Source organism: Malurus melanocephalus, unplaced genomic scaffold (assembly GCF_030028575.1).
Source record: "Malurus melanocephalus ecotype Western Australia unplaced genomic scaffold, MMel_1.1 scaffold_93, whole genome shotgun sequence".
NCBI classification, from domain to species: Eukaryota; Metazoa; Chordata; class Aves; order Passeriformes; family Maluridae; genus Malurus; species Malurus melanocephalus.
Genome location: NW_026623325.1, coordinates 1,450,619 through 1,474,681, shown reverse-complemented (window position 1 = coordinate 1,474,681; position 24,063 = coordinate 1,450,619). Strand labels below are relative to the sequence as shown.

At 41.6% G+C, this 24,063-nt stretch overlaps 1 protein-coding gene across 2 annotated transcripts in view; it reads left to right on the top strand.

The window, feature by feature from the left end:
* Nucleotides 1–2,643: 2,643 nt before the first annotated feature.
* Nucleotides 2,644–24,063, top strand: part of XPO4 (exportin 4) — a 75,368-nt gene continuing 53,948 nt past the window's right edge. The window contains exon 1 of one of the 2 annotated variants that reach the window (XM_057368514.1): nucleotides 2,644–2,814. In XM_057368514.1, the coding sequence (XP_057224497.1) occupies nucleotides 2,734–2,814 (81 nt within the window). In that variant the 5' untranslated portion in view covers nucleotides 2,644–2,733. The remainder of the gene's footprint in view (nucleotides 2,815–24,063) is intronic. The other variant, XM_057368513.1, reaches the window with a different exon arrangement.

Genomic DNA, 24,063 nt, shown 5'->3' with positions numbered 1-24,063 from the left:
TACAGACACATATTAGATTGTTTTCACAGGCATGCAGCCAGGACATCAAAAGRAGTACTAGTCCTCTTTACTCAGCACTTGTTAYATCACGTCTGGAAAACCACACTACACTCTGGAGCCTGCACTGTGAGAAAGAAGCTGACAAATTGCAGTGAGTGCAGCTGAGGACAATCAAATTGGCATGGGGGTGGGAGCATATGCCCTCCGAGGAAAGGCTGGGAGAACTGCATCCAGGCTTGAAGGGAAACCCAAGAGCTTTCTTCCAGTACCTGAGACWATCAAGAAAATGGAGCAAGACTCTCTAATGAGGTGCACAGCAACAAGATGAGAGGCAACAGTCACATGAGGACATCCTGATTCAAGGGGAAAAAAGATCACTGTGACACCAATCAAGCACTGACACATAGGTTGCCCAAAAAAAGTTGTGCACTCCATTCTTGGAGGTTTTCAAGACCCCACTGAACAAAGAAGGCTGAAGAAAAAGAAAGTTGGAGTGGAGACCTCTTGAGTCACCCCAATCYGAACAATACTATTCTATTACTTCCATTGTTATTCAAGCATTCTGCTGAACAGACAAGGCCAAAGGAGAATGAAGGACATTTGRGCATGTGGAAAAAGTTGTTGAAGAATCTCATTTTGATTACAAGTTACAAGTACAGAATTACTCAAACGAAATAGTCCTTTACTGAACACAGAATTCTTTAATTTTTTCCATACCCTTTAGGGATTTTTTTTTTTTTTTACATTTTACTTCTTTGTACATAAACTTCTCAGTCTTTTTTTAATTTCACTGTTCTTTAATGAGGCTCATTGTACATTGCACTGTTTGCCCAATAAAAACATTCCAGGACTAAAGTGTGTTGTCACGCTCTCACTACCTTTGAACTGCTCCATCTCTGATGTTTGTTCAATTTTCCTTTTATTTATCCCTCCTTTCAGTGCAGCCCTGATGATGTCCCAACATTCTTCAGCTTTGAAGTTGAATSTTACCCTGAAATGCACATTATATTTCAACATGAATTACATTACCTCCTAGGTAAACCCCAAAATCAATAATTTATATGATACTATTGCTACTTTTCAATTATTGCTACTTTTAAACTTGTCTAGTAATGAGCACTCCATGCCCTCTTCAGCATTAAAAGCTGTCATTTCTTTGGAGAAAAATGTTTGTGTTTTTCTTTGGAATAGGAAAGATGGATTTCTTGATGTYATTGATTTCTGTCATTCTTCCCTCCCCACCCCTGCCTTTGGCTATTACACTGTATCACCTGTATGGAAACATTGTCCATTTACTTTCAGATTATGTGAATAGTCTGCAAGCATTCAACACTCCTATCAACCTGCTCAATTAGCTGATAAATTCCGAACCTTCAGGTATTTCAGGTAAATTCAGCACTTGAGGTCAGCTAATGCCTCCCCAAGGCTGGGAGAACSMTGGCTGGAAACACCTGACTSTGTTAAGGGCAGACTGGTCCATGTGCTCAGAGGAATGAAACAGATGATGGTGCTCAGTGTTGTACACTGTGAGGGACATGTTCTAAAGGGGATCTGGCCTGGTCCTAGGCACTCAACAGTCATTGGCATTGTAGATCTTCCATTTTGGCTGACATCAAGACATCAAAGCTCCAAGTCTGCTCCAGTGTGCGAAATGAAGTGGAAACCAYCAGATTTGTTTAAAAGGCAAACCCCTTTACCAAAATGAAACACCAGTGAAAGCATAAGCAGAGAGTTCTTTTGCTCCTATGGGTGCACAACAATGTTCCCTTCAGCATATCTTTCAGAGTTGATGTGGTYTCGTAACTCACAACCAACATAATGAAAGGAGCTCCAGGTGGACTTACATAGGGGAAAATGCATTTTAGAACAGTTTTAAACATTGGTGGGTATAAGGCTTTGGGGATTTTTTCCGTTTTTTTTTTTTGTTTTTTGGGTTTTTTTTTTCTTTTGTCTGCTGTAAACCAGTTCATTTGTAAAGCCGCTGACTACCCTGTCCCCTTCCCACCTCTTTCTAACCTGTATTTTATAAACTCAGCTTCTCATCCCATCAGAGCTGTAAGCACTGCTGAGCACAAGGGACTGCCAGCACCCAGCGCCTGCGGCCGCGCTGGCGCCTGAGCTCATTGGGAAGCACAAGGAAATGCATGAGTCTCCAGGGCGGATGCCAGGGAGTGGCAGGCTCTTTTCACGGGTGCCCAGCGACAGGACGAGGAGCAATGGCCACACTTGAACACAAMRAGCTCCACCTCAACACGAGGAAGAACTTTTTTCYATGRAGGGTGGCAGAGCACYGGAACAGGCTACCCAGGGTAGTTGCGGGRTCTCCCTCTCTGGAGACATTCCAAACCCACCCGAACGCGTTCCTGCGCAACCCGCTCTAGGTGACCCTGGCCTGGCAAAGGGGGTTGGACCGGATGATCTCCAGAGGTCCCTTCCATCGCCAACAACCTGCGGGCCGGACAAGTGCGCCGAGCAGGGACCAGCGGCTCGGGAAGCGCCGCGTGCTGCGGGCCGGGCCCGCCCCAGAGGCGGCCGGAGGGCGTGAGGGGCGGGGCGGGGCCGAGGGGCGGCCGGCGGGCGGTGCGAGGGGCGGGCGCTGTCTCCGCCCGGCRGGCGCTGTGCTGCGGCGGCGGCGCCGCTTCGCTTCCGCGGCGGGGCCGGGCCGGGCCGGGATTGGCCGCGCGGCCGCCTCGCCCCAGAATGCAGCGCATGGCGCGTCATTGAAGAGAGACCATGATGGCGGCGGCCGCGGCGGCGGCGGGGGGTGCCCCCGAGGTGATCGCCCAGCTGGAGAACGCGGCCAAAGTGCTCATGGTGAGGCGGGTGGCGGCACCGCCGCGCCTGGAGCGCCGCTTCGCCCCCAGAGGGGCGCCCGCGCCGGACCCCTCTCCCCTCCCCACCTCCGCTCCCGCCGCCCTCGCCCCTCGGGCGTGGCGCTCCGGGCGCAGCCCGTCGGGGCGCGTCGCCCCCGTCGCCCCGTCCCGCTCCCCGGTCGGCCGGGCTCCCTCCCCTCCTGTCCTTCCGCCGCCGCGCCGGCTGGTCCCTGTGGCCCCGCAGCCGGGGCCGGCCCCGCCGCGCACGCCGCGCCGCTCCTCCATGTGCCGCCCGCTCCYCGCCGCCCCGAGCGGGCTCTGCCTGCTGCCCGCGCTCCGCGCTGCCCGCCCCGGCTGCGGGGTGTCCGTCCTGGAGCCCCCGCACCGCCGCGCTCCCTCGCAGAGACCCTCGCCGAAGTTGCCAGTGAGCAACTCTCCCTCCCTCTCTCCCGGCGGCGGGGCCGGGGCCCCGGGCACCTCCCGCGGCGGCGGAGGAGCGGCCGGAGGTCGCGGCCGTCCCCAGCCCAGCGGGGACAGCGAAGCTCCCTGGGCAGAGTGGAAGCGGCCTCGGGAATGGYGCGATCCGGTTCCAGAGTTTTCCTTTAAACTGGGTAGCAGCGAGGAGTCATAGGCTCACGATGCTGCCGCCTTGAAGCAAAGCCATTAGTGGTGCTTCGCACTTGGTCTTTTTATTATCAATTARCAGGCCATGCTGATTGTGAGTATGTTATCTTGTTTTCATAATTGAATGGGAAAGGAAGTCCATATGGCAGAGATCAGAAAATGTGATGGAATTGGATACCGGTAATGACCATTGGTGTCATCCTGGTTTTGCATCCTTGTAAAAAAATTGTTTGAATGAAAAACTCCAGGTTGGCTGGTATAGTTTACAGGTTTTTCGCTTAGATCTTCTGTAAATGTCTACCTGAAAGCTTTCCCCAYGGAATTTATCTTGTCAAAAAGCAGTTCTAACAGAAATAAAGTTTGTAAGCTGTTGATATTAATGGGATTTCAAAAGAACCAAATAAATAGTAGCGGAGTTTTTCTGGTATCAATAATTAATCAATGGCTGCAACTGGACTGATTGCAGTTTAATGTCTCGCTGTAGCAGCCTGACTGTAAAGCAACAGGTGATCAGCTTTACTTATGGGTGTCCCATTAGAATATGTGTGTTACTCCTTGTGAGGTCAAAGCCTGAGAAAGATTGACTGTGTTTCCAGGCAGGACAGTAAAGGTAAATAGCTTGGCAACAAGCACTAGTGCTTCCAGAAAAAWCACTTTTCAAAGTATGCCACCAGTGATAGGTTTCAGACTTTGAGCTGCTTTTGATTCATGCATGCTTTGCAAAACATGACTGTGTAGCTTGTTAGATCTTCTGGTAAARTCTGTATATATCAGTTTTAAAAATAACCCAAATGCAATAATTGCCAGGAGCTTTTGATGGCATAAGGAAAATAGGTAGTAAGTATTACTATGTAACAGAATTCGTATTTGCAGTGTAAGCTGGAGGTTAGGTGATTTTCAATATCAAACCGATCCCATGTGGAGTGGCATCTCCAAAATCTTGCATCTGTGCTTGAAGACTAAATGTAACTTGTGTGGGCATTGTTTCCCTAGCATAGCCCTCCTAGCACAGAGAGGGAAAAGTAAAAGTAACTTACTGTGGAGTTGAATTAAGTAAAAATGTTAATATAGTGAAAAGACGCAGGCCTCTCATGGTTATGTCTGTGCTTCTATTGAAGAATAGTTGCTGAACTTGCTGGAAAAACTATGCCTTGGATCTGCAAGCACATGGATTTTAAGATCCTTGTTGAATTTTTATGTTCCTCTCTCCAGCCTCTGAAAATATGAAACCAAACTTGTTGTGGTTTTAGCTTTTTCTTTTTACTTCTTTTCCACAGCTGATTTTGGAAGTTTCCTCGACAACACTAAACTGAGAAGAATTAGTTAGATAGCTCTTACTGAGGAAGCTGCCTGAAACAGAGATATTCTCTAAAGCTGTCCATGAGGGTGAGGACCCAGAATCAGGCTTTAAGCAAGTCTGGCTATGGAAGAACTGTGAGAACTATTGAGTGTTATTGCTCTGTTCCTTCTCAAAACTCATTGAGTCTTTGGAGGGATGCAGGAGAGGAATGCAGCTCAGTGGGTGCTTCACAAAGGTAGATGTGGGTCCCTAGAGACTGAAAGATTTATGAGATCTGTTCCTGTTATGTCTTGCTAGCAAATTTGCAAAAAGAAGAGCTTACTTGTGTTTCAGGACTGCGCCTGGACAGTGATGATCTGAATTTCATTTAGCCAGAGAGCTGCACTGTTAGGTTACAGGTCTGCTTGAGGATGAGGGCAGGAAGCTACCTCTGTGTGGCAGATGGGATGGGTGAACTGAACAAGCAAAATTGTGGGATCGCTTAGAAAGTTATTTATGTAAAAATCTGAGGACTTGGGGTTGGGAGGGTGATGAACCTGGTGCAACTGTTGGAGGTTGTGAGTCAAGGTCAGCACCTTGCAGTGGAGCCACACCTGGAGTAATGGGAGAGGGCAGAGCTGTGAATGGTCTGACAATAGATGGCAGAAGGTTTTAACTGGTAGGGAGGGAGCTGTGGAGGGATTTGGCAAGGTGTTCTTGTGACAGTGTCTCAGCTGAGATGGTGGCAATCCTTGCMAAATACAGATGGCTAGTGATAGATCAAAGATGTTTCAGCATATCAAAACACAGAGCAGGGAGTGGTGGTGGCTTACCTGATACTTGTCTTGGTTTCAGACTGAAATACTGACTCTTGAGGAGAATAATGGMATGCTAATAAAAAGACCTGAATGTGTTTAATTAACTTTCCTTGAGGCTAAGTATGGAGCCTCATAAGTACTGTGAGCTCTCTAAATCTTTGATAAATRTTTTCGTAATTCTTTTTTTTCCCATTGCTCTGGGTTAGCTGAGTTTTCCTTTGGAAATTTACTTTTTAGATATCAGAAAAAGTATGCCCCAGTCCTGATCTCCTAAACTGCTGATCTTTATGGACTTTACAAACCATAGCGTACCATGTTTTAACACTGTAAAGGTTCAATCTGTTCTCTCACCAAGCTCTTCTACAGCTGCTTGGAAATGCTTTTCCTTGGTTATGCCTTTCAACAGGCTCTACGTAGCTCGCATTCAAAAGCCTTAATTTGAGTAAGGATTGGAATTTGGTTAAAATTGAAGAGTTGTTATAAAAGATGAAACTTATGTTGTCATTAGCTACCAAGTATGACTTTGAAGGCTGGTACTGTGACAATTTTCTTTAATGTGTGTGAAAGTACTTGCARTATAAAAATTTGGTATGTAATTCCTTTCCAGCAAAGCTACATGGTGTTTACTTGAAGTAAGAGCCCCATTAGTGCTTTGCTGTGAAGTTTTTCAGTGCCACAGAACGGTATCCACCTTTGGCCTGTGTGACTTTGGCTTGGTAATGAACTGAAATGATTTACTCCTCCTCCGTTTCCTACTGGCTTGGCATCTCCTGAYATGTGTCTCCTATCTATTATGTTCTGTTTAGCTCAGGTGGTAATTAATGCCAAATATAATTAATACTAGTTAAGCACTGTTTTAATAGCTGTCTTCATGGATTAGAGAAGACATTGGTTGTATTATTATGGAAAGAAATGTACATTTCATCCCAAAGGTGAGAGGATGAAGTAGGAAGCATGTCCAACGCTTGTCTAGTTATTGCTGAGAGTTTTTATTAAAGCAGGTTGAAATTTTGTAGCATATAGTGTGCTCTGACACCTAAATGTAAATTCACAGGTTATAGGTTGCTCACCCCGCCTCTTTCCAGAAAGGGGTGCTCTGTTCTTACTTGCAKTTCCACTTTCTTCCTTGTGATCCTGTGCAGAAGATATTAATATTGCTGAGATGACATAGGAATTAAACAAGGGAATGGATTTTTGTCAGGTTAGCAAGATGTATTGGCTATCTGTGCAGCCATTTAGGTTGCAGAGCTAGCACAGGGGCACTGAAATTAGATTGCTGGACACGTACAGAGCTGGTCTGCCCCCGTCAGTGGTGAGCTGTCAGGTTGGCTCAAGTGTATAATATACCTTCATTGTACAATTTACTTGATAACTCAGACTCTCCTGATATTAGAAATGCCAGACTTCACTTAGAGGTGCGCATTGAAAAGAAAGAGGTAACAGGTTTCAGAAAGGAACATTCCAGATGGAGGCAAGGAAAAAATATCACAGTGTGATAGGTGGAGGCAGTGGAGCAGTCTGTGTGGAGACTCTATGGGATCTCCCATCTTTGGAGATATTTAACACTTGACTGAACAAATCTCACAACAACTTGATTTAACTTTGAACCGAGTTCTTTTTTTGGGCAGGGGACTGAACAAAGTAGGTCCAGAGGTCCCTGTTATGCTGTTCTATGTGGTGTGGTTCTTGGAATGTTCAAAAAACATTTGATCAAAGGCTTTTGCGGAAGAACCTCATTCTTTAAAAGTTTGTAAATGTTCTGTTTTGACTACGGTTTGTTTTAAGGCTGGGGGATGTTGGGTGTGTGTATGGGGTGATGTGGATTCTCACATCACCACCTTCTCAGGGTACCACTTAGTTTGTGACTTATCCTGCTATACTGAGGGAGGTTTCAGGCTAAAGTTGGGTTGTCTGACAGTAGTCCTACAAACTTCACTTTCAGATGTTCAAATAAGGTTACAGAATAAGAGTGTAAGGGTGCACATTAGTAAGTCCAGACTGTTTATACTATCAACCAGTTTTATGTTTGGCTCTTTCTTGGAGATCAGGGTTGTTGTGGTAAGTGTATGAAATTGTCAAAAAATAAACTCCCTTGCCTTCTAKCCAGTCCTTAGAAATCAGAGTGGCTGGGTATAGATAGGCTTAGTTTCTCATTTATCATCAGTTAGACACTGAAGTCTGCTCCCRTTGAATAAGAACTTCCATGGTTGCGGAGTCATGAACAGCCTGTTTTTTTGAAGCAGCAGATGATAGATTCTTGTTAGATTGCTGATAACTGCMCTAGACCTYCAACCTGTAAGTGCAGAGCTCTGTGTACAAGTGTTYCCAGGTAAGCTCCAATGCAGTCTTGTCCCTGCTTTGGGGAGAGGAGAGGAGTAAGCCCATTGTCTTGTCTGCAGAGTGGGGTTGTATTCTTGTCTTTCCATAGTGTAGGATTTCAAATACCAGTTGTATACTTCTTGGACAAATGGATGAATGGCTGCAGTTAAAAATCATTGTCTGCCTGTTGCTGCCATCATAGATGTGGGGTGGGGGGATATCTGTTTTCTCATTTTCATTTCGGTGGGCGTGGTTTTTAATATATAAGCAAGGGGATAATGAAGATCTTTGGTTATCTTCATCAAACCGAGCTACCTAACTTGTGGCTGAAGAAAAGACAGCACAGAACTGCAGTACTTCAGTGTGCTCTTCCRCATGGCTGAGGCAGCAGTGGYGGCCATAACAATCTTTGCCATGTCTTTACTGCCCTCACAGTCKCCTCAGAGGAASAGATCTAAACCAARGCTTGTTATGCACAGTGAAGGGGCAGTGAGGCTGAGGGCTGGCATAGGGATATGGGTGCTTTTCTGCACTTCACTGAGACAACATGAGGCTGTGGGGCCTCTGCTTCAGCCCAGYCACCAYTCAGCTGTTAAGCCTTGCTCAAGCCCAGTTTCAAGATGAGCAAGTGRCTTGGCTCGTGGTTTTGCTGAATCAACCTCATCAATTCTCCACCATCTCACATCTGGACATAACCAGCCAGTCTGTTTTCCACAAGGGCCATGACAATACCTATTCCTCAAGGAAGTTCAGTTTCTTGTTGTAATTTGTCTTCATTGCAAGGCAATTTTTCAGACTGTTGAGCATGGCTCATAGTAAGGGTGAAAGGGAGAGATGGACTAGCTCTGCTTTTGTTATGGCAGGTTGCCTGTTGGAACAAATCAGACAAATGAATCATTCTAGTGCTGAGAAAATTTGTGGAAGTTCTCCAAGTTGTCACCCATAAAACAAGCTGGATGTGTGCTATATTATGACTGGAATAGACAAAAAATCTGCTCAGATGAGTTTTTTCCAGTGGTGGTCTCTAGCTGCTGATTTTGAGGGAAGGTCTGAAAAATAAGGATAATCCTTTCACTAGTGGACACCTGATCTTATTTGAATTAGCAATTTCGAAAGTTTGAAATGATTTCATTGTTTTTCTTCCACAAATATGTCCAGTTGTTTTTGGAATGCATTTTTTTCTTTTAGTTTTATTATATATCATTTAGTCTTTATATATATATATATATATGTATAGATATATATACACACGCTTGTCTAAGTGCAATGGGGTTTACAAGTGTTTTTGAAAAAAAACTAACATAGTTATTTGAGGGAAGCCTGCTGTTGGATAATTTAATAATTCCTAAATTACGAGAAATACCTATAAATTGTTTTGATTTTTCTTCTTCAGTATCCTTTGTGATCTTTGTAATTCTCTATGATATTGCRTCCTCCAGTCATCTCTTAGCTAAACTGAAGGGTCTTRTTATTTTTTCAYATGGAATATTCCCCCCTACCTCAAMTCATCYCTCTGTAGTTTTTTAGATTTATGATAGTGTTTTTGAATGAACTGACCACAACTACATTCTTTYGTGATGTAGGTGCTTGAGAGTTTTAGATGGTTGTAAATTCTTTATATTCTTTTGTATTCCTTYCCTTATAATACTTAACATTGTAACTTCCTTTGTTGCTTCACAGCAGCAAAGTGATATTTTTAGAGAAACATACCCAAGCCATCCAGATAATTTTTTGGAGCAGTACTGAGTAACTTTGGAGTCCATCACGTATATGTATAGCTTTTTCTTCTTTGGTTGAGAAGTGGTATGGTTGGTGCATTTTGCAGGCACACAGTTCAGATTACAGCTTGGGAGGTAAGTGCATGCAGTGTGCACCATGCTAGTGAAACTCCTMCCTGGGAACCAAGAACAAATGTRCATGGAGCATATCTGTAGTAAGGTRAAGAGTTGAGATTAGAGAAGTGARAACTGATAGAGATTCTGATACCTTTGAAAAATAAACATGTTTGATGAAATTAAAATCTAGTGAAATGGGACTCTGCATGCTTAGGGCTTATTTCCCCTGACTGTTTCACAGAGGGAGTATTCGTCTTTTTGAATCAATATGTTTCACACACATTTAACATATCACTGTTGCACTGGCATATTTCTATATTATTTTCTGAGTAATCGATGTAAATACTATGTGCATTGGCGTATTTCTATATTTTGTTCTGAGTAATCGATGTAAATACTATGTGCTTTCTTCTACATTCGTCTGCTGGAGAGCTTCATTAGTCCATAGCTCCATCTGGATAATTCTTCTTCAGGCAATAGCTACTGCTGTTTTCCCTTTAACCTGCTTCCTAAGAGTCTTATCGTTGTTATGCTAATCTGTGTTCATTAGTTAATTAACAGCTTTCCCTATGGAGAGGTGGAAGAAATCCTCTTGATTATTAAGTTGAGCTGATCCTGTCACAAGCAGATAAGTAAAATATGCCTTTTCATCAATTTCTGACAGTGTTTTGATTCTAAAAAGTCTGTCTGAATTAGGTGTACATAAGATCTCTGCAATTTTGATACATAGTGGGGTGTATGAGTGGCATAAACCCACATATGTGCTGGCAGATGTGGCATACAAGAGAAGGTGTCAGATCTGAGCTGTAGACGATGTTGGTCCTTTGGACTTTAAAATCCAAAGCATCCTTTGAAYAGGGAGTAGTTGTTTAGATAGGGAATGAAGGAAAACTGACCAGAGGACGTATTTTGAAAAGTCCTTCCTCWTTCTGGTCTCCCAAAAAGGAAAACCCTGAACTTTCCTATTTCAGAGATATAACAATGAGTGGCTACTGTACAGTGCTGTCTTTGGCTCTGCCAAAACATAGGATAATAGCACACCCACCTGAGTGGTTGCATAGGGAACTAGATTGGAAAGTGAATGCAGGGAGAAGAGAGTYTTCTAATTAAAGTAATCTTCACTGTGTTGCATTAGAGACAATTCTGCYACCTTGACTGAGATAAGAGAGCTTGCCTATGCTCCCGAGAGAAATTTTGGTCAAATTATGTTGTTAAACCACTTAGGAAGTAGCATGTACCATTCTCTTTTTTTTCAAATCAAGACTGATTTTTTTTAGTAGAAAATGCAGTAAAAGTTATTTAAATTAATGTAGGAGCAAGTGAATGCAGATTTTTGCTTTTATTTCGTAAGTCAGATAAGTTGGTTTAGTGGTTCCTAACAAATTCAAAATTTACAGAAGTACAAAAGTGAATATGAAGAAAGGCCATAGGTATATTATGATTGGTGCTGAAATTATGAATTTCAGTCTTTGTTGTCATACAGGCCAGCTGTTTTATGTGCAGCTGTGCAAAATGCTAGAGACACAGCTGTGGTAGTGTTGAAAATATGTCTTGTGCCAGGGTCTTTTGAAGGCTTTGTATAATTAATCTGTGGCTGTGAAATCAATGAAGTGCAGAAAGGTGTTTTGCCATGGAATTTTATGGTTTATAATGGCAGTCCCATGGATTTCAAAAGCCTTGGCTAAAGTGAAGAACATCTGCAGTACCAGGCAGTGTGTGACAGCAGCATGGGCTGTATTTTCATAGGAGCCTAAACCAGCCAAACAGTGAGTAGAAGAGAAAAAACATTGCTTGTCTTTTTGCTGGATTGATTATCTGTTAGGTTAGTGAGCTAGACTGGCTGTCAGAAGGATTGAGCAGTTGCCAAAGCTAGCACAGGATAATAATGTGGGTCTAGGAGCAGAAAGGAATTAGCATGGCTGGAACCAGAGGAAAATCTCCAAGCACCATAGCCTTGGAGTTCTGGAGAGGCGGCCCCTCTTCATTACTGTCAACTTAGACTAGGATCATGTTGTAGTGATGGAAAATAATACCAGCATCCTTCACAAATTTGTTTTGAAATCCATTCATTGGAAGAGCTGCAGAAAAACTATGTGGTATTGTATTGGAGTGAGTGGTATATTCCTCAACTTTGTATTTCCAGTTTTTCAGAAATGGGTAGCTTGATGGCTTTTAAGACACCAGGAAGTGATTGAGTCATGTTCAATCAATTCTTCAGGCTGCTTTGGAAGGACCTTGAATTTGACTTTCTCATCACGAGTAAATTACCCTGGCTGCATAGGTTTTTGCTTCAGCTAAATGTGAAGGAGGGCAGGGGCAGTTTGTAGAATTAAAAAAATAGGTTGTAGCACCATTAACAGAGTGTGAAAATCCAATATCTGTGTGTACTCCAGAGGCTAATGCAYTGACCTGTGCCATGGAGCATCTGTGGCTCTGGGGCTTAAGCACGGGTTTGCACAGAGATCAGTGGTGCAATTGGATTGCGACCAACATTCAGTTATGCCTTCCTTTATTATTGTGAACAGTGCTCCAGCTATCATTAACTGTGGCGTTMGTGATGGCATGCAAACAGTATTGAAGCTAATAAGCAGCAGAAACAATTGTATAAGCACAAAGCACACTGGCTCATTGACATGCTCATCGATGAGTTACAGCAGAGCTGCCACCTGTGTCTTGTGGCAGCACAAGAGAAGTTGTATCTCTGTGCACTGACTGGGGACTGGTGGAGGGTATCCAACCTGGAGATGTGGGGTCAAGTGTCATTGTCTCTGCCCCAGCATCTACATGTTTCTCTGCCTTGGGCAAGCAGCAAAGGCTTTTCTCATTTTGCTTATTTTATTTTGCTCTGCAAATGGATGGTTTTCAAGGTTTTGTTATGAACTTCCCCAAAAATGATCTGCCATAGCTTGGTCTTGAATTGGTGGACTTGGCATTCTCATAGTCCCTTAACTCAGTTCCTCACACATCTTGCCATGACTTCTCACAGTCGCTGTCCKTGTTGGCAGACCCTGCCTGCCTGCCTTGGGTATCACCTTACAGCTCAGTTAGTTTCCTCTTATGTTACACACCTCATCTAAAAACCACATTTTACACATTTGGCACTGGTAGATTTCATGTGGACATCTTCGCAGCATCTCTGTGTACCTGAACTGGAGATCCCCAGGTGGGAGCCTGGACGTGTATCTCTGTGTCACAGGACTGCACTCCTGGGATGGGAGGAATATGTTCCCCAGTGCCTTAAAGCTGAATTGTGTGTTGTTAAAGCAGTGGCAGAAAGGCATTACACTAACTTTCACTGATCTTAATGTTGTGCAAAGAGAGCTTTTTGGTTTTTCTGCRTCATTGTTTTGGGTTTTGCTTTGTTTTTCCTCAGGGTCTTAACTGTTCACATTAAGTTTAGCTTTTTCATCTCCTGGGTCACCAGCTTCTACTGTTTATTTTGCTAATAATGTTGCTGCTATTTGACTTCTCTTTCAACCATAGTCTTGGTAGCTTCCCAGGTGGCTACATCTTGCATTGTTATTGAGGAAGTGTGCAAATAAGTTTACAAAACATGCACACTCCTCTCTGGTGATGAGGGCATGAATAGTGCTTTCCTCACCTGTCAACAACAGCTACCAAAGGCCAAACACAAAAACAAACATGCTTCTTCCTGAGATAACTAGGGAGGGTAAGATGCAAAACCTTTATTTTGTGAGGTTGTTTTAGGTGGGATTAAGAACAGATGTTAGGTAGCTTCAGGATAATGAATTGTTTAGTGGAGGATATATAAATATTAAATTCTAATGTCAAGAGAAATTACAGTATTGTTTCRGGAGCTAATCTCCTGTTCATTTTGCAGTAACATTCCTTGTAATAGTGCTGAGAATAAAATATATAATTATGACCACATTTCTTCATGATAATTTTTCAGTGCAGTCTGAATATGTGGAGCCTGGTGACTGTTCAGAGCTTSAGACTTGGCTAATTTGTGCAGATTTCTTAGAGTGAGCTCAGGCACTCACTGTAAGGGAATCCTAAAAACTGCGTCTTCTAAAAAAAATCCCAAAATGTTTCTATATGGAATTTAAAAAAAAAAAAACCACCAAACTTTTCCATTAAAGAGTCCTGTTTAGAAGAGGTTTTCTCAAAACACGTCATGTCTGCTCTTCTGAATATCGCAGGATGAATACAGAGATGTGTTGCTTCTTCAGTATCATGGTTCAGGTGATGTTTGCAAGAATGGGACAAAGTAGTGAAACAAGGTAAAAGTAGAAGACATCCTATTGTCTCAAGTATATACAATTCTAGATGTATTTTTGCTGTTTCCCAGTATGGGCAAAATGGAGAAGGACCTTTTTCTAGGTGTGTTCAGTGGAAGTTCATAATTTTTCTTGGGTTTGAATGAAAGRTGTTATTCTCTTCACAAAATTAATTTCAATTTCTCTTGGCTTTCTTATTTTCCCCTTAATGCAGTTGTTTAACTTCCTCCTCTGGCCTCTATTCTGCTTCTCTTTTTTGCTTAACCTTTATTTCTTGTCTGTACCTTTTATCTGTCTGTATCTTATCTGTTTCCTTACATGATTCAGATATGGTACTTCATGTGTGTTTGACTTGTGTCTGTAAGTTTTTATTAATGCCCTAGCAGTTAAAAGCCATTAATAAAGGTAGGTGGTTTAGGCATGCCATTTTGAAAGTACACTAAACCAAAGGAATCTTCCACATCAAATTTAGATGAACTTTAAAAACTTCTTTATCTTGCTTTTAATCAACTCTTCCTAAATAACTGTGMTAGAACAAAATGGTTTTCACATTTTAACAAGATTCATGGTGAAGGAAGTGCTAAACTCTGAATTTTGGCAGGGAAACTGGCTGCCCTGTGTGTCTGCCTTTCTTCATTAGCTTGRTGGGAGGAAATGTCTTTCTGATAGGAGTCAAAGCCTAAAATGCTCAGAAACCAAAATTTATCACTATCTCCATTTAAATATTTCATGTAGTGATGGCTTTTGACTTGCATTTTGGAGACTGTATGTGAGGGGCATGGGGTTACCACTGTGATGTCTCACTCCACCTGCACATGCTTGCTGTAGCAGGCTAAGTAAAGTGATGCCRCCCTTACAGCAATGGGTTATAGCTGTTCTTTCAGCAAGTACTATTCCAAGTTGGGCAACAGGTAAAAATGGTTAGTATAAGACACTTCTTCACATACARTATAAAAGTTTCTCTTGCAGAAGGAGAGCAGATGCTGACTGTATTTGGTGTATAGTGAGCCTAATAAATGGGTCATGTATTATGTACATCTCAAGTTATGAACTTTGGAAAGTGTGTATTGCTATTACCAGCATTATTATGATCTGTCTAGAGGTAGAGGGATCACAGTGGTTTTTTCTTTACTTAAAACTTTGTATTGAAATTCACTGTCACTATGCTGGCACTTTTTTTAAGTGGTCTCTGTGCTATCCTGTAGGCACAGAAATGAGCAATACAGAGGTGAGCTACTTGTATCTCATGATCAAGTTGCAATCAGGATTTCAGAGGCTGTGGGTAGGCTTAGATCTCTCTCTTGCTGGAGAACCAGGACCTGTCRTGGGAATTGGCCATTCCTTCAATGAGGTTTGTGGTGTGCATTGATGCTGAGACTCCTTTCTACCCATTCCCATGTATCTTCCATGCCTGCTTGTGGGGAAAGAGGGAAGCAGCTGGAGTTGGTGGGTTCATTTCCACCAACTTTTCTTTTTCTTGCTCAAGGATAAGGAGACCAAGCTCACTGCAGCTCTCGGAGATCACAAGATGATGTTGCCCAATTGGCTATCACTCAGCCACCACCAGCCCCATGATACCTGAGGTGTAGCTAGAATGCATGGGGGCRTTATTTTCTGCTAAATCTCCCAACAGGAAGATTTTGCCTTTACACAATGAAAGGAAACYGGAGAGCAGTACTTGRGGTTGRTGTGAGTGCAGTTGTTGTAGGGGCKCTTTGACTTTCTGTATCCTTTGGTAACACATTTTTAGGGTTCCTGTGCTACTACAGTAGTGATGTGCCATTTTTACTGAAGTTGAAGTAGGTTGATTTTATTTGTAAACATTAAATGCTTTAAAAAGGTTTGGATTTGGAACAATGAGGTTTTCTGTAACTGTTCTGTGTAGTTATGCTGTTTTTTCTTATCTTTGTCCTTCTCTTACATAGTGAGTCACACCTTTTCTGTCTTGATTGAGCTTTCTCTGGTACGTGTGGATTGACTTCTTGTTGCTTTGTTGGATCTTACTGACTTCAGGGGACTGTAGATTTGCCCATTGCCATCAGTCAGTCAAGTGTTTTAGAAAAGTTATTTTGCTAAACAGAACTGCATGTCAGACCCCGCTTGTGCTTTGAAATGTTAGAACAGTGTATGTAGAGATTAGAAAATAAATAACATTTAATTTCAGGGTYYGAATAGCCACATGTMATCRTTCATYTTCTCACTGTCCACAGCCAGACTAYTGTAGGCTAAATATCCATTATGGGCTATTTCTCAGATTTATCTGTTTTCAGTGTGTTTAAACTGATGTCTGAAGTGCAGTTGTGGAGGAAACAGTAACAAATAGGTATAAAGTGCACATGTAATTTTCTAAAGTATTTTGTCTTCACTGTCATGCCATGGTGTATCCTGGTTTTCATTGCCTAAACTTGCAGAAGTAGMAGATTATTAAAGTTTATGGTGAATTTTCTTGAAACCAATTTGAAATATTTTCTTCACCCAGAGCTTATAAAGAAAGCATTAAGATTTAAAAAAGAAAATTAGATTTTGGTCATAGTGAATATAAGATCTGTAATAGTTCTGTGTGCTGTTTCCGTGTTTACTTTAGATGGGGCTCTTGTCCACYACTGATGTTTAAAGTTTAAACTTTCCACTCTTGAGCTATGCAGAATTCAGTCATTTTCCCAAATTCTACTGTGGCTGTTTTCTGTGAGGTGGATGGAGTCTGGGCTGATCTTGTTCATCTTCCGCTTTCAGAAGGCTGTCATGAGTCATTGTAATGTTTGTTTCATTGAATTTGTGGATTCTCATGTTGAACAGTGTGCACAGTGGTCAGAARAGAGAAAGTCTTACATGTATCCTGTGAGGACACTGACAGCAGTCAGAGATAATAGTGGATGAAGATCAGACATAGGTCCATAGACCACTTAAAGGCATCCACTTGTCMGTGTTCTACCACAGATACCTGTGAGCTATACTTTCCTCATTCTCTTTTCTTTCGTCTTGCTCCTTTATGGTCCYGCTTCCTTGAATAAAGACTGCGTTTTGCATCGTTTCCTTTTGCTTCCCTATTGCCCCCACTCATGGTCAAGCAGCAGATCTCAGATACCTGTTTTGAGGCTGAGAAGCAGACATGAATAGTGGAAGCAGTTCCTCTGTAATCTGGTTGCCACAAGTCATATATCTGAAGTGTGTTGGGCATGTAAATTAAGGGTAATTTCAGTGGAGAGCCTGTAATAGTYTATACTTGTGGATCAAATTGTTAGCAGAGAAGTAAAATCTCAGTAGTGTTTGTTGCTTGCCTTGGAAAGAAGTCTTACCTCACAAAATGTTTTATTGTTGAAGGTAATGATTTACTTTGGCTCTTTAGTCAATTAATGTATATGTATAATATCTTATATAAGACCATTACTAAACTGAGAATAGCTCTTATTACAAACCACATTTGTCCTGTTTTACTTGCAGAAGACTTAATAACATATTTCAGCTTCAAAATACAAAGCTGAAGCTGATATGAAAAAATAGCCATTTTTCCCTATTGTTAAGTTTATGCGAGAAAGCAAGATGTGAGTGAGTAGGTGTGTAGGAGGCAATTCCTCCAGCAGTCACACATTTGTTCCAAATATATACTGAAAAATACTGGGCACTATGGGATTTAAGTAATTCAAGTTGTAATTTCTTTTGGGGAAGAATAAAAAAACAATAAAAGTTTTGGTTCAGAAAGTCTAAAATCTCCACCATGTTATTCCTAGTGCAGGTCTGTTGGATTTTATTGCATCTTTCTTACCAATCTTCAGAAACAATCTTGAGTATATTTTAAACTGGAAGATGAGCTACTGCTGTAATTTAAATGATTGTTCTAAAAAGTAAGTTTTAAGGAAGTCATTGGAATGTAGTTGGAGATGTTTTTTATGCGAAGTTTTCTGTAGTAGCTATTACTCAAAGCTAGGCAGTCATGTCATGACAGATCTGACTGGGGCAGCAGAAGCTGCTCTTGATACCAGTTGTCTAAATTCCTTCTGGCCTTGTGCCCGGGGCTGGAACGTCTGATCTACTTGTAAATCATTTGCCAAACGCTGCATAGCTGAGCATCTTCATCTAGTCTGAGTTGTTAGCTTGTGGCATCTGCTTCATGAGTGGACCAGGCATCCCTGCATCATTAGGTGTTTGCTAGATAAGTAGGATGAGTATCTCAGAACAAAAGTGTGGCTAAATTTCCCCTATATTTAATCTCTTTGATTACCTACTTTAATAAGACAAGTGACGGTTGTTGAGTGTGTTGTGATATACTGTAGGAAAAAGCTTATTTGAAACACTTGAAAAGTGTTACTGCTAAAACTGGAATGGAAACTTGTTATGGCTTGACTCCACAGAAGTCAGGGCAATGCAGTCTTGGGGCATGTTGCTTGATTTGACTTTGGTAGAGTTAAACTCGGTAATTTTATTCTGACAGTCTGATCCTTTTGTTTAAGTTGCTTATAGAGCAGAACTATTTTGGGGAGTAATTTTCTTAAGGTGTTTTTGTTATTTAAGATACCAAAATATCTGTTTTTAGTGGGTTTTGGTCATCTTGGTAGAGGAGCACAATAATTTAAAATTGAATGACTTTTAATTATTTAGTTATGTTGTAGCTATAATTGCTTACATGAGTGGAGTAATATATTTTGCTGTCCTAAATGCAATATGTTCACTAGCTAAAAATTTTTGCTCAGCCTTGTGGTTGATTATTTTTTTCCCTTTTTTTTTTGTCTTTCTCVTTCTATTTTTGCCTGTACTCTTCAGCTATGTTATCACCATCACATGGTGTTCCCCTGCACATGCTTCTCAACTTCACTCATGATCTTTCTCCTGTGCATATGCCTCACTATTACTTGGCTTCCCTGCCTTCTGGGACATGTTGGCAAGCCATCTGGGTTTCCTTTATTCCTTGCTTCTGTGAGCATGTCTTGYCTGATGGTGGCTGTCAGCAAGGTCCAGGCCCAGCAGTGCCATTGCCATCTGYGGTGGCTTTTGCTTATCCCTGTATATTGACAGAGATCCATTTCCTGTGCTTTTCCCCGTTGGGTTTTCAGGCTCTCCACAGCACAGAGACAACCATTCTGAMGAACAGGAATGTCTTTAACTGGGCATTCATAAGCCAAGAGCGGCCCATAGACCAGTTTGGGAAAAGTTTTATTGAACCTTTTGACTGCAAGGAAGGCAAGATTCCCCTACATATTTGAGAGGCTCARTTTGGAGAGTTTGTGGTGAATTTTATGAAGTCCACTTCAGAAAAGGTATCAGATTTTTGTTTCTGCTTCTGTCAATGAGCTTTACTTGTAGACATAAACGTTGCCTTTGGCAAGAAGGGCTTCTACTCTGCTTTAGTACTAGGAGGCACAAGCAATTTGATCTTTTTTTTTTTTTTTAAACCAAGAAAATTCTCTTAGTAGGCATGTTTTCCTTTCCATAATCCTACTAGTGTTTAGGCTGTACTGTTCATAGGGGACCTTTTTTGTAGGTGGGAATACTGTGGGTGTCAGCTTAAAACACTCCACTGTGCTCTCTCCATGTTCTCCCCAGCAGCAAAGTCTGGAGGAGTGCGTGACTGTTCTTTGTGACATGCTAATTTGCAGATTTCCCCCAGTATAATTGTAGAAAGATGCTGACTTTGGTTGTATTCAGTGCACTCTTGCCATAGCAAAAGCGAAAAATTTGTCTTAGCAATTTTTTTTTTCTGCAAGGAATGAATGCTGCTCACACCATCCTTAGTTATGTTTATCTATRATCAGGGCCAGGATTTTTCTTACCAAAATTGTGATGGAGAAGTAGTAGTGCAAGGTGGTTAACAAAATATTTAAATAAAAATTGGCTCTATTATTGATTTTAATAACAATGTTATCACTTGAATGGTTGTTACTTTTAAGATACTGCCAGTGTCTTAAGTAAGCAATAAGTGATATTCTCTGGAATCCACAATGATATGAGAAGGAACTACTAAACAATCAACTTCAACAAGGTGTTGAAAGTGTCGAACAGATYGAGATTCATAGTCAGAAGCCAATTCAGTCCTTTTTATTGACCTCTTAAGAAGGTAGGAATTTTTTACAATGAGGGTGGTGAGGCACCGGCACAGGTTGCCCAGAGTAATTGTGAATGCACCATCCCTGGAAATGTTCAAGGCCAAATTGGATGGAGCTCTGAGCAGCCTGGTTGGATGGAAGATGTAGGTGTCTCTGCCCATGGTGAGGGGGCGGGAGGGAGGGGTTGGACTAGATGGCCTTTAAAGATCACTTCCAATTAAAACTATTATGTGGTGCTACAATTCTATTCTGTGCGCTAAAACCATTAAGAAAATAATGTACCTTCTAATATATGATCAAAAAATGTTGTATTTTCTCTATCTGTGATGATCAACATGAAACTGCCTGAAGAGAATCACTTGGGAGAGTGGAATTTGATATTTTTATTTCTTCTAAAGCAAAAAGTGTTTTTAGGTAAGAGGAAGGAGCTAAAAAAGGAGACTTGAAATGTGTGACATGGATGTGGCATTACTTCTTCAGCCARTTAGTGGCAAAATGGTGACTTCAACTTGTAGTGACCTGACCTTTAGATATTCATTCTTAATGAATATCTTGTATCTGCATSCTGTCTGCTTCCCTTGTCATGTATCTGTTACCTTAATTCCTTGGCACTTTCTATCCTGTCAAGTAAGTCATAATTACGCACATTTTTAAAGGTATGTTACTGAGGTAGGAAATGCTTGTGTAAAGCAGGTGTTTCTGAATACATATGTGTAGGTTCAGATCCTCTGTGTRCATCTAACTACTCCTGTTGAAAATGAGAGAAAATCCCATAGCCCTTATTCTTTCCACATGTACATCAACAGATGTTTCCTAGTCATGTGTGTACTTTCCATGAGAGTTGGTCTTCCATAAGTAGGTGCAGGATTTAGATCTTCTAACATATTGGCTTKGTTACAATTCAGTCATCAGGTATTTCACCTTTTTTTTTCTTCTCTCCCTTTTRAATTTGTTTTTCTGTTTTAATGAACTGGTTGACGTGAAAGGCAAGCAGTTACATTAGTTTCCTATTAGTTGTCCCGGCTTTCMCATGAATTTAGTGGTCCTGCAAGGATTAGTGCGAGTCTGCTACAGTGTTTCTAGTCATGTCTTTTTCAGTTTCTCTTTCAGTTTCAGTTTCTCTTTCTGTTTTAGTGAATRGCTGCTATTTGAAACAGTAGTCTTGCTGAATCCTGTTTCTAGGCACTGTTGCCAGACAGCTTTGGTAGCTGAAAGGTTGTAATTTTATTTATAATATTGTGTCATAGAGGAGCTCTCTTCTTAAGTGGCAGTAGCTTGTTATGCTAAAATCAKAAAGATGATCATTGTTCTGGAGAACTTTTTATAGGCAAGTTGTAGGACAAAAGAGAGAACAGATAGGGGTGTTAGAGGTAGTAATGTCAAACAGTAAAGARAGTGATATAGCTGCGAATGGTTTCAATATGCCAAAACATGCTCATTACCTCACTGTTTTTTAGTTCCCTGTAAGCTGGATAGTAGAGAAGAGTTTGGAGGAGACAATTAGAAAGAAAACAGTGAATGTGTTGTGTGTGTGTGTGTGTGTGTGTGTGTTCTAGGGGAGCTTCCAAGCATGATGAGTACTTTGGGTACATTTGTAATCCTGTGGTGCCACAGAGGTGCTGGGCACCAGGGAACAGGGCTCTTGGGCTCACTAAGCCAGTGTTCTTATAATGTGAAATTTACAAAGAATACGTATATGCTGGCCTTTTCTTTAAAGCCAAAATTAGCTGGACTTTACTTTCATTGTACAGATAAATACTGTCTAAATGCAGTGAAGGCAGTAGACTGTGAGCTTTAAGCTCCCTCTGGTGGTTGTATAGTACAGTTCAAATCTTAACTGTTGCACTTGTCTGTTCTGGACAGTTTTGAGAGTCAAAGTATGTAATGTATTATTAAGTTGTTGAGATTTTAAAAATTAATACAGGAATGTGATATGCCTTTCCAAGGTGTCAAAGATTTTCTGTAACGGGACTTCAGAGAATTAGAAGAATTAAAATAATATGAAGCAAGAGGTCTGCTTTCTAGTTATTATAAGCAGAAAGGAGTTATTTCCCATAAAGCTTTGATTCTCTAGTTGTGTTTTTAGTGATGCCATAGTTTGCAGCTGATATCCCTGAAAGTGCCCTTAAGTATTACAGAACAGAAAATAGATAGGATCTCTGTATGACAAATATGATGTGTTTAAGCAATATTCAATTAGGATCAGGTAGCCCTGATTTAGTCTTCTTGCTCTAGAGATATGAATATAAATGACCCCAGACTTGCAAAAAATATGCTTTGTCACACCCAAAGGATTAATTCTAACATGGCTATAATTAGTGAGGCTTCATGAGACTTGAAAGCTGTTAGCTGAAAGCTGCAAGTAGTGTTGAAAGGGAAATTCACTCAGAGGTCCTTTTCTCCCCATCATTGCACCGGTTCTGGCGTTTGTCTGGCTTTTTGATGCTTACTAGGCTAACAAATGTTCATTCCCCTTGCCCCTGGATCTCCCCTCTATTGCTTTTCTTTTATGGACTAGTTGATAGACAGTATCATGCAAAGAGGTAACAAGACCATGGAGGTGGAACCAAAAAAGGAGTAGGACCTACCCTTCTAGTAGGAAAATGTTATTTTAATAAGTCACTTGTCTTAAGAAATTTGAGTCTTAGTTCTGATGAAATATCATTGGGCAGAGCTGTGTGTTCCTTGAGACTTATTCCCAGGCATTGCACAGCAATAGAGGCTGTAGATCAACTGTGCCTTAAATGATAGGCTGGTTTTTTTCAGTACCAGTTGTCTCATACTGTGCTGGTTTAGGCTTATGTGTTGGGTTATGGTGAACCACACTGATCCAGATGAAAAAAAAAAAAACCTGCCTTTTTTGTTTCAACTGATCCAGGTGAAAAAAAAACTGTGGTGATTTTTGGTAATCATTTCTGCAGTCTGGTTCTCTCTGCATTTACACAAATGCTTGCCTGTACAATGGGGTGGAGACTGCCTTTTTTTTTTTTATTGGTTTGGTTTATTTGCCACAGCTCTGGCTGAAGTTTGTGTCCAGCTCTTGCTGTATAGGTCATTCCTGCCTGTTTGAGAAACTGCTCCAGGTATTCTTCTGGCATTCTGTACAGCTGGTTCTATTGCAGTGAATGTGGCTGAAGTCTATGCAGAAGAGGACTGCCCTTCAGATTGCAGAAAACACAAATTATTAGGAACAGCTCCTGCTGCATGCACATGCAGCAGGCTATATCACAGAAGTGTCTGTTAAATCAAATTTGTTATGTTTTATTTAGTGGGAAATATTTCACTTAGGTTAAAAACCTAGGTCTTAATGCTAAGGTCTTGGTACTTTTATTCCCAAAGCAGTGGATATAAATCACAACTGAAAGATAGGTGGCACACATGTTCACCSCACACCACTAGGGACAGGGCTGGAATGTGGAGTTTGGAAGTTCAGCTGAAGTCCAATGACCTTGATCCTGCTCTGCAGTTTGGATGTGATCTTTCTACATGGGTGCATGCTCTTTTCTCAGAGGTGCATCAGTTTTGTGTACCGTGTTTATGGTATCAGCCCCCTGCAAGAATATCTTATGCCRTGTGCTCATTCAGATAAATCCCAAATAGCAGAGATCAGAGAATATTAGTGGCAGAAATGGAGAGTAGTGTGGTGCTGTGAGCTGCTGCTACTTTCTGAATGGCTGTTATTACCTTGTAGGGCAGTGGGGGGAATGTTGGAATTGCTCCATGAGGTCAGGCTGCAGTGTGGGCAACTCTCCTCTGCGCTCCATAGGCACCTCCCAGGGGTCCAGGTTATTGCATGGTTTTATGCTTTACCTCTAGCTGATTTTCTGATAGAAACTGCTATGAAACTGGCTWTCAACAGGAGAGCAGCAGGTGTTACCTGAGCAACCAAGGTGCCCAGGATGTAACGGGGTGGGTCTATATAGGGATGGATGTAAGCTGAGGAATCACCATAGCCATTCCCAAATGGGCTTACTTGTCTCTTCAATCAAACCCGGTCCTCAGGATGTCAACTTTAGCATTAAACACTAGAGGGTAGTATGTTACTGGTAATACTTTATTTTAGATTGCATCTGTAGTAATTTGTAAATCTCTTGAT